The following is a 10,153-nucleotide window of genomic DNA, read 5'->3' on the forward strand; positions in this document are numbered from 1 at the left end:
AATAGAATGGGAGCAGAAGTTAATTGACTTGGTTGCTTGGCAGCTTGCTCTAATTATTTTTTCGCTTTTTATTTGCTACTTTTTGTGTGTCTAGCAGTTTGTTTGTTTCCATTGGTGGCGAATTTGCGGCGTTTCCCTTTTGGTGCATTTTCATTAAACTTTTACAGCATACATTATTCATGTTCCACAAAAATGGCCATGGTCCAGAGCCATCAGCAGACCGGGAAAAGAAAAACTCCTCTTCCCAGCCCCAGTGCCTAATGAAAACCCATCAGGAGCAACATCATCTTTCGCTGCCATTCGCCACTTGAAACTTTTTCAATAATTTTAACATATGTATGCGCTCGGGCTTCTTGACAAATTAACTCAAGTGCGCAATGAAGTGTTTATTGTGCAGGAAAAACTTTTATTCTGAAATTCAGGCCGGAGTTAAGGCGTTGCCAGGAAAAAACCAGGAAATATGTAAGGATATACTTATGTTTACTCACTGATTTTTGGTCGTGCAAGAGTGATGACACTATATTTTTATCTCAAAAAATAGACTAAATATACACATTATTGTCTTATAGAATTATTTTATATGTAATAAGTTTATGGCACTTTACAGCTTTTACATAATTGTTTTCTGACTCTTTAAAAGAATTTTAAAGATTTTTTAAAAGGTGTTTTGAGCCTGAAAATTTAAATATAATAAATATTATATACAATTTCGAAGACACAAAATGGGGAAATATGCTGAATTCTTTAATCAAATATTTGAATTTCTTTTAAATTATTGCCACTTTGTCATCACTGTTAAGAGAAATCAGTGGCAGGACGTAATCGTCATGGTGGCTTAAAGCAATTTGTTATTAATTTCCGCGTTGAAAAGTTGAAAAAAGCGAACTTTTTCGTTCTTTTGTTTCGGCTCTTTCGCTCTTCCCTATACTTTCCCGAACTTTCCGTCGCTTTTCCTCTACCTTGCCGTCTCAGTGCCACTTGGCATTCATTTAATGCGAAAAGTTATTGTCGTTTTTTGCCCTTGTTGTTGCTGTCGTTTGTGTGTTGCCACATTTAAACATGGCCCATAATGGTTAACAAGGCATTTGCTTGTTGACCATCGACCAAATGAGCAGCCAAACTTGTGCTTACATTGTTCAACATGTGTAATAAATATATTTCCATCGCCACCCTTCCAAAGTGCGTAAATGTATGCCTTATGGTTTCATGGCCTGTGCGTAAAAAAATATTTGAAGTTAATCCAATTAAATAATATTTCCCAATACAAAGTCGTTATTTTTTACGATTTTATAAAGCAATTAAGACCTAAAATAGACCTTAAAAAGTGTTATTTTCATTTCTATTACAAATATAAATATTTTATTATACAGTCCATAAAATTGATTAGCTTATTTCTGAATTATATTTCGATAATACCTTATAAAACAAATATTTAATAATAATTTATTTTCTGAATTGAAATTTCTAATTTACAAATTATAACAAACAATATAGGTTCAAATATTTTTGTGCCGTGCGCAGGTAATAAATTGGAATATTCCACCTTTGTGCGATGACTTGGCAAACTTCATAGAACAAACATATTCGAAATGCGCCGCGGCATATGCAATGAAAAATGCTGGGCCAACAATGTTAATATGGCTTCCAAAGGATCCCAGGGGGCGTGGCAGGTTGGAGGGCCCAGGATGTGTGTCAGTGTCAGTGTGCTGCATGAAAGTGCAAGTTCTGCTTATTGTTTCCACCGCTGCCACTGCTCCAGTGCCAGCAACCTTCAGCCAAGAACAATAAAATTGCACGAAAATGAAACTGAAATGGGCCCCATGCAAATGCGAAATGGAAAAGTATGAAAAGCGCAGGCAAAAGCGAATTTCAGGGAAAAATAAACATTTTAAATGCTTTTCCTTATACCCAGGGGTGAACAGTTTGACAGTTTCGTGATCTACTTTGACTTAACCAAGACAGTGTGGAAGTGAAAAAGTTTCGAAAAGTTTAATTATGAAAATGATTCCTTTTTAAATCGTGTAGAATTGGTTATTTTTTGTAAGGTAGAATCCGTTACGCACACGTAACACAAATGAAATTGGGAACAGAATAAAGTAAAAATAAAAAAATTTGTTTTTATTGTTAACTATTTTTTTAATATATATATTTCAAGTACTAATTTTAATATAAAATAAATATCATTTTTATGATCCTCGGTTATTTAGAAAGTAAAAAATATTAAGAAAATATGACAAAATATAACATTATTCCATTAAAATTTAAGAATATTTGTAGGATCCTGCATCTTTTTCAACACAACCAAAATATATCATTTCATATTTAGGATACTTTAAGGTTTCTGTTACCTCCTTTTACCTAACTTCCTCCCATGGAAGTATGTAAATGCATCGCTGTCGCTTGGCCAACACATTTGCACTTGACTGAAACGCGTTAGCCGCTTTCCTAGTAGATGATTTTCGGGCAGCTGCTAACGTTGCCACGCCCCAGCTCGGGGCATAAAGGGGCGGCAATTGGGATTGGGGATCAAGGTTGGGGGTTGGGGTTAGGGGACATGAGGTACGCGTTGTGAGGCTGCCATAGAAAACGGTATGAAGTGACTGGCGGATTTCGTGTAACCAAGACACCATCCGGCGACTGACGTGGCGCCTTTGTTGGCCAGAGCCCTGGGGCAGCAAAATGGATTTTGGACGGGGTCCAGGCAGGACGCGCCTTGCAATCCAAAATGCAATACAGGAGATGCACATACAAGGCGCTCACACACACAGTGGGGCACACGCAGAAGTACACTGAAAAAGAGAAACTTGACAAGTTTAGAAACATGGTGTTTTTCAAAATCTTAAATAAAAAATATTTAATAGCGTTGTAAGCGATTTAAGTTTTTTAAAATAGTTTTTAGATTTTTTAATATTCTTATCAAAGGGATGATAATTCAAAATTTGTATACTTTTAATTTGATTTTATGTTATCAATATAGGATATTTTCAAGATTTTTTAATTACAAAAATATTTTCAATTTTCCCCGTTTTAATTCAAGACTGATAAGCAAATCAAATGGACATATTTAATATCTTTATAAAAGGCTGATGATGATATTTTGCTATATTGGGGTTTTAGTTTGTTATTCCAATCACGACTTTTTGTATTGAAGGACAAATTCCATCAATCACAGAAGGCGGGACAACTACAATATTTTGGTGTACACCTCCACGTCAGTTCAGTGCATTTATATTAACAACATAAAGTGCCAAATCACGACAGGTGCCAAAATCCCGTAAAGAAAAACCCTTATAAACTTTTGCCAGGTGCAAAGGCAGCTTGAATAACCGCCATTCACCCCGCTATCCTCCCTCTTCTGTACTCTCTCTCAAAGCCTTTAAATAATTATAAAACTTTATCTCTTCTCTGGACACACACAAACATGAACCCCTCACCGCCGACCATGTCCATTGAACGTCACTTTGACTAAAAGCCAAATAGAATTAAACCCTGAAAAATATTTGATCTAAATTCCCGAACCTCCCCGCTTCCCCGACTCCATATCCCACCCGATGTCCCTTTGCCATTTTCATGCCCAATCTCCTCCAGAAAGCGCAGCAGCAGCCGCGGCCACAGGGACACAAATCCCGCCACAAAGCGCCCGACGACATAGAGGATCCAGAGCAGCGCAAGTCCTTTGATGTCGCCGCAAATGCCAATGCGCGAACAGGGTCCACCCTGCCGCCGAATCGGGTGGAAAATCCAGAGGGGCCGGTTGGAAAACACCCACCCCCAGCGGTGCCAATGCGACGGCATCACTCGAAAGTGACGCCCCAACCGCCGCCGCCGACGCTCTTCCTGGAAAACTCCCTGCTGCAGCGCCAGTTCGCGAATCCAATTAGTTACTTGGTTGGACCACGACTGCAGCCGCGCAGTAATCGCACCAGCATCGAGTCGATATTATCGCTGGATTAGCGCCGCAGCCAGTTTCCCAGTCAGTTTCCCCCCATGGAAAGCCTCGCAGACTAGTCACAAACTGTCAACTGGTGGGCGGAAAACCTCCAGTGGATTCCTTTCCCCGACGCCACAACCTCAACTTTGGAACGCTATGTCGGTTAGAAACTTTTAAGATTGTTAGTTAGACTTGGAGAAAACACAAAATAAATTGATAAACTGATTTGTGTTCTTTATAGTATTGAATTTCACAAATTAAATGAGTATATAAATGTAAGTATTTTGTATTATTATATATGATTAAGATCCATGGGTAATCCTTTTCTCCTTCATTTGACACCCTTTAAAAAGATCAATTTTAAAGTAGAGTGTTAGAGAATTTAACCACAAATTTGTAGGGGTATCCCACTTCAAAATCGGAATGAAATTACTTAAAATCCGGATAAAATAACTTAAGTTATGGAATCTCTAAGTGCAATTTTGGCAGCCCATTCCGAAAGCTATTGCAAACACGGAATAATTCAACATGGAAATGGGCTAAAATTTCGACCCTCTTGTAAAAGGAAAATTTAAATGTATTTTGTTAGAGAATTCGTCCACAAACTCATAGTGATATCCCACATTAAAATCGAGTTACAATTACTCAAGTTATAGAATCTAGAAGTGCTATTTTGGAAGCCCATTCCGAAAGCCATTGCAAATACGAAATATTCCACATGGAAATGGGCTAAAATTTCGACCCTCTTGTAAAAGGAAAATTTTAATGTATTTTGTTAGAGAATTCGTCCACAAACTCATAGAGGTATCCCACACTAAAATCGACTTCTATTTACTCAAGTTATAGAATCTAGAAGTGCAATTTCGGGAGCCCATTCCGAAAGCCATTGCAAATACGAAATATTCCACATGGAAATGGGCTAAAATTTCGACCCTCTTGTAAAAAGAAAATTTTAATGTATTTTGTTAGAGAATTCGTCCGCAAGCTCATAGAGGTATCCCACATTAAAATCGAGTTACAATTACTCAAGTTATAGAATCTAGAAGTGCTATTTTGGAAGCCCATTCCGAAAGCCATTGCAAATACGAAATATTCCACATGGAAATGGGCTAAAATTTCGACCCTCTTGTAAAAGGAAAATTTTAATGTATTTTGTTAGAGAATTCGTCCGCAAGCTCATAGAGGTATCCCACATTAAAATCGAGTTACAATTACTCAAGTTATAGAATCTAGAAGTGCTATTTTGGAAGCCCATTCCGAAAGCCATTGCAAATACGAAATATTCCACATGGAAATGGGCTAAAATTTCGACCCTCTTGTAAAAGGAAAATTTTAATGTATTTTGTTAGAGAATTCGTCCACAAACTCATAGAGGTATCCCACACTAAAATCGACTTCTATTTACTCAAGTTATAGAATCTAGAAGTGCAATTTCGGGAGCCCATTCCGAAAGCCATTGCAAATACGAAATATTCCACATGGAAATGGGCTAAAATTTCGACCCTCTTGTAAAAAGAAAATTTTAATGTATTTTGTTAGAGAATTCGTCCGCAAGCTCATAGAGGTATCCCACATTAAAATCGAGTTACAATTACTCAAGTTATAGAATCTAGAAGGGCTATTTTGGAAGCCCATTCCGAAAGCCATTGGAAACACGGAATAATTCAACATGGAAATGGGCTAAAATTTCGACCCTCTTGTAAAAGGAAAATTTTAATGTATTTTGTTAGAGAATTCGTCCGCAAGCTCATAGAGGTATCCCACATTAAAATCGAGTTACAATTACTCAAGTTATAGAGTCTAGAAGTGCTATTTTGGAAGCCCATTCCGAAAGCCATTGCAAATACGAAATATTCCACATGGAAATGGGCTAAAATTTCGACCCTCTTGTAAAAGGAAAATTTTAATGTATTGTGTTAGAGAATTCGTCCACAAACTCATAGTGATATCCCACATTAAAATCGGGTTACAAATACTAAAGTTATAGAATCTAGAAGTGCAATTTTGGAAGCCCATTCCGAAAGCCATTGGAAACACGGAATAATTCAACATGGAAATGGGCTAAAATTTCGACCCTCTTGTAAAAGGAAAATTTAAATGTATTTTGTTAGAGAATTCGTCCACAAGCTCATAGAGGTATCCCACATTAAAATCGAGTTACAATTACTCAAGTTATAGAGTCTAGAAGTGCTATTTTGGAAGCCCATTCCGAAAGCCATTGCAAATACGGAATAATTCAACATGGAAATGGGCTAAAATTTCGACCCTCTTGTAAAAGGAAAATTTAAATGTATTTTGTTAGAGAATTCGTCCACAAGCTCATAGAGGTATCCCACATTAAAATCGAGTTACAATTACTCAAGTTATAGAATCTAGAAGTGCTATTTTGGAAGCCCATTCCGAAAGCCATTGCAAATACGGAATAATTCAACATGGAAATGGGCTAAAATTTCGACCCTCTTGTAAAAGGAAAATTTTAATGTATTGTGTTAGAGAATTCGTCCACAAACTCATAGTGATATCCCACATTAAAATCGGGTTACAAATACTAAAGTTATAGAATCTAGAAGTGCAATTTTGGAAGCCCATTCCGAAAGCCATTGGAAACACGGAATAATTCAACATGGAAATGGGCTAAAATTTCGACCCTCTTGTAAAAGGAAAATTTAAATGTATTTTGTTAGAGAATTCGTCCACAAACTCATAGAGGTATCCCACATTAAAATCGAGTTACAAATACTAAAGTTATAGAATCTAGAAGTGAAATTTTGGAAGCCCATTCCGAAAGCCATTGGAAACACGGAATAATTCAACATGGAAATGGGCTAAAATTTCGACCCTCTTGTAAAAGGAAAATTTTTATGTATTTTGTTAAAGAATTCGTCCACAAACTCATAGAGGTATGCCAATCGGGGTAAAATTACTCAAGTTATGAAATATAGAAGTGCAGTTTTGGCCTCAGTACACCTCTTCAAACCATAGTGTGCGATATTGATAGTCCATCCGGTTGAACTTATTTGTATGGTACTGCATTTCGAAGTGTCCACTGTCTTCTAAATTAGCTATGATTTTATAAAATCAAAAGATTATAAGAGCCAACGCAGAAATATATGCGGGTTGGGGCATTTTGAATAATTTTTGCTGCTAAGCACGCAAATTCTTATCTGAAGGCCGTACTTTTCCATTAGAATGCAAAACATTCGTATTTATAAATATTTATTGGATTAAATTAGATTCTGCGTGATTCGCCACATTGGATCGCTTAGACGTAGGCATTTACTTTTGTATGCTTAGCTTATACACTTTCGATCTGCGCAGATTGCCTTACAATAAATTGTATTTAAGTCTACGATGAGTTCAAGTCCCGCCCACTGATTACTGTTTTGACCCTCCGGAAATCTTACACACTAAATGGGAGCTGATCGGGGGGACTTATGAAGGGGCCGTGGAAATGGCTCAAGGGCATGTTTGGGGAGCGCGGGATGAGACGACGCTAGGTGAAATCCGGCGGCTTGTACTTCGGCGGTCGCTTAATTGGCTTCTATAACCAATTGCGGCCGCCACGTCATATGTTGTTCTCCTTGGCACCCTTGGCCCCGGTACCGGAACCTGATCCTGACCCAGATCCGGCATTAGCCGTCGCTCCGGCGTCATTATCGCTCTTGTTGTTGCTGTTGTTGTTGCTGGTGCTGTTCGTATTGGACGCCGTCGATTCCTCGCCATCAGCTCCGTCACCTTAAAACAAGATAATGGTAAAATTAGTTGAATTTCAATATATCAGTGAATAAACATAGTGATAAAGTGTAATTTACAGGTAATCATTTCGGGATGAAAGTACGATTGTTTACGTACTAAATAATAATATTTTTTACATCAGACCAACTATTCCTATAATTTACTTTAACTGTGATCATAAAAAAGCATAAGAATATTACCCACCCTTCTCCTTTTCGTCCTTGATCTCGCTGGATGTCTCTGAGGAAGCCTTGTTGCTGTTGGTGTCCTTGTCCAGACGCGGTCGCTTTCGCTGGCCCTTGTACGTCCGGTTATCCCTGCGTCCGCCCTCGCCTTCGTCCTCCGAATCGGAATACTCGTTCTCGGGCACAATGCGCTTGTCCTTGTCGCTTTGGGGCAGGCGATCGTCCTTGTCGACCTTGTCCTCATCGTCGGACTCGTCGTTGATGGCGTCCTCGGGAATCGCCTGGATCTGTACGCCAGGTGCATGAGGCAGCATTCGCAGGTTCTCAAAAAGCCGGTTTTTGATCTTCTCCAGGTACTCTGACGTATTCTGATTTGTCATATTACTGGGACTAATGTGCAGCTTGAAGTCGGGACCAAAGTACTCGAAATAGTCGTTGTAGGGCAGTTCGTTGGCGATTTCCACGGCAAGAGCCACAGAGGTTTCGTAGGTCCAGCAGCGGGAAACGTTACGAATGGTATAGCCACCACCGCCGACCATCAAGAAGGGCAGGTTATACTTCTTTACAAACTCAACGCACTTGCCGTGGCCCTTGACCGTCAGATTGAAGCAACCTAAACGATCGCCAGTCAGGGAATCGGCACCACATTGCAGCACCACCGCCGCCGGTTGGAATGTTTCCATCACCTTGCTGATAATGGGCACAAATATGCTTTCGTACGCATCATCATCCATGCCATCGCGCAGGGGTATGTTCACTGCATAGTACTTTCCCTTGCCGGCGCCGATGTCACGCAGATCGCCGGTGCCTGGGAAGTACTCTCCGTACTTGTGGAAGCTCACGGTCATCACACGATCGGTGGTATAGAACGCCTCCTCCACGCCATCACCGTGATGCACGTCTATGTCTATGTAGAGAACACGCTGGTGGTACTTAAGCAGCTCGAGGATTCCAAGGACAATATCGTTGACGTAGCAAAAGCCGGAGGCCTCCGATTTTTTGGCATGATGCAGGCCTCCGCCCCAGTTGATGCAGATCTCCGAGGCCTGTTTGTTCAGCTTGACGGCTGCAGCCACGGATCCTCCGGCGGAGAGTTGGCAGAACTCGTAGAGTCCGTCGAAAACAGGGCAATCTTCGCCCACATTGAAGCGCTGCATCTGCTTGTTGTACTCGGACATGTTGTCTGGCCTAATGGATCGCAGGAACCGGACGTACTCGTCCGAGTGGAACTTGGTCATCTCATCGGCAGTGGCTTTGTGGGGACGCTGAAAGAATGAGTGTTGTGTTTAGTAAATAAATGCTGCAATCTTAAACTTTTTTATGAAATCATTTTAAAGATAAAGAGTTCTTTTGGACTTGGATTAAAGCTCAAATAAAACTATTAAAGATTATTTGATCTCATTTAGAATAGTAACTTACGTAAATCTCCATTTTTCGATATAGCCCATAGTTGAGCAGCAGGTTGTGGGTCATACGTATGCGGTGGGGCTTCATGGGATGACCCTGGCCATAGTAGTAGTTTCCGATGTCACCTGGGGATCAAGAATAACGATTAGTGTCAGCTTGAAAAAACATTTAATTGCCACGCTAATGTGGAATACAAATTTTACGCTCACTGTCGGCGAGGCGTCTGTGGGAGAGCGTCACTTTTCCCGAACGACCGCAGCGGTCGCACTTTCGCTCCGAACGAAAAGCAACAAAAACACAAAGAGGAGGAAGAGAGACCTACAGGTACATACACGCACACGCACACAAGCGCACTGCGGTCGTTTCGGAAAAGTGCGCTGTGGACCGGAACGCGCTCGTACAGTCGCCGTAAAACTTGAAATTTGCAAAAATGCTATCATCTGATTCTGAGCGGATGCGGAAAAACCACAAGTCGGCGTGAAAAACATGGTAGCTACTTTGCGATTTTGAAGTCTCCGCTTAGTAGGCCTTTTACTTAACTAATTCGTGTTAAACTTACTGTCGTAGTAGTAACAAACGCGTTTTTTGCTGTGAGACTGCATTTTGCGGCGCTGTCGGCGGTTTCAAAACTCCTTCAAATCGATGTTTGCCGGTTCCTGGAACCCTTTTTGTTGATCGGGGACTGCCCGAGTATTTGGGAGATATTAAAACTTGGCGCCGCTCTGATTTTTGGCTTTGTGCAGCCAAGAGCAGTAAAATACGCGCACAAAAAATAAAACCTACTACTGATAGTGATGACAGCGAACGGGGTGGCCTTCTATGAACCAGTTCGATAGTCAAGAGCAACCCTGCGATAGGTTTTTAAATTTTTGCAGATCTACAATTGTTTTATTAG

At 40.1% G+C, this 10,153-nt stretch overlaps 2 protein-coding genes across 4 annotated transcripts in view; one reads left to right on the forward strand and one right to left on the reverse strand.

Moving 5' to 3' along the window:
- LOC108035043 (axotactin) overlaps positions 1 to 4,156 on the forward strand; it is a 72,363-nt gene extending 68,207 nt beyond the window's left edge. For 2 of the 3 annotated variants that reach the window (XM_050886707.1, XM_050886705.1), the window contains exon 21: positions 3,589 to 4,156. In XM_050886707.1, coding sequence (XP_050742664.1) covers positions 3,589 to 3,954 — 366 coding nt within the window. In that variant the 3' untranslated portion in view covers positions 3,955 to 4,156. Of the gene's footprint in view, positions 1 to 3,472 lie in introns of all 3 variants that reach the window. The other variant, XM_050886708.1, reaches the window with a different exon arrangement.
- A 2,974-nt stretch (positions 4,157 to 7,130) lies between these two features.
- On the reverse strand, positions 7,131 to 10,062 carry LOC108035501 (histone deacetylase HDAC1). The gene is made up of 4 exons (XM_017111156.3): positions 9,818 to 10,062; positions 9,271 to 9,383; positions 7,871 to 9,116; positions 7,131 to 7,666 (listed from the first exon to the last, which is right to left on the reverse strand). Exons 1-4 carry the CDS (start codon positions 9,858 to 9,860, stop codon positions 7,497 to 7,499), a joined length of 1,572 nt encoding a protein of 523 aa, XP_016966645.1. The 5' UTR covers positions 9,861 to 10,062; the 3' UTR covers positions 7,131 to 7,496.
- Positions 10,063 to 10,153: the final 91 nt, after the last annotated feature.

Source organism: Drosophila biarmipes, chromosome 3L, assembly GCF_025231255.1.
Source record: "Drosophila biarmipes strain raj3 chromosome 3L, RU_DBia_V1.1, whole genome shotgun sequence".
NCBI classification, from domain to species: Eukaryota; Metazoa; Arthropoda; class Insecta; order Diptera; family Drosophilidae; genus Drosophila; species Drosophila biarmipes.

Bases quoted from the DNA above. Each gene is read 5' to 3' on its own strand.
- LOC108035501 (XM_017111156.3), bottom strand. From the start codon at position 9,860: ATGCAGTCTCACAGCAAAAAACGCGTTTGTTACTACTACGACA. The intron at 9,384-9,817 runs GTAAGTTTAACA...CTTGATCCCCAG, and splicing joins CGTTTGTTACTACTACGACA to GTGACATCGGAAACTACTAC. The intron at 7,667-7,870 runs GTGGGTAATATT...TCTTGTTTTAAG, and splicing joins CAAGGACGAAAAGGAGAAGG to GTGACGGAGCTGATGGCGAG.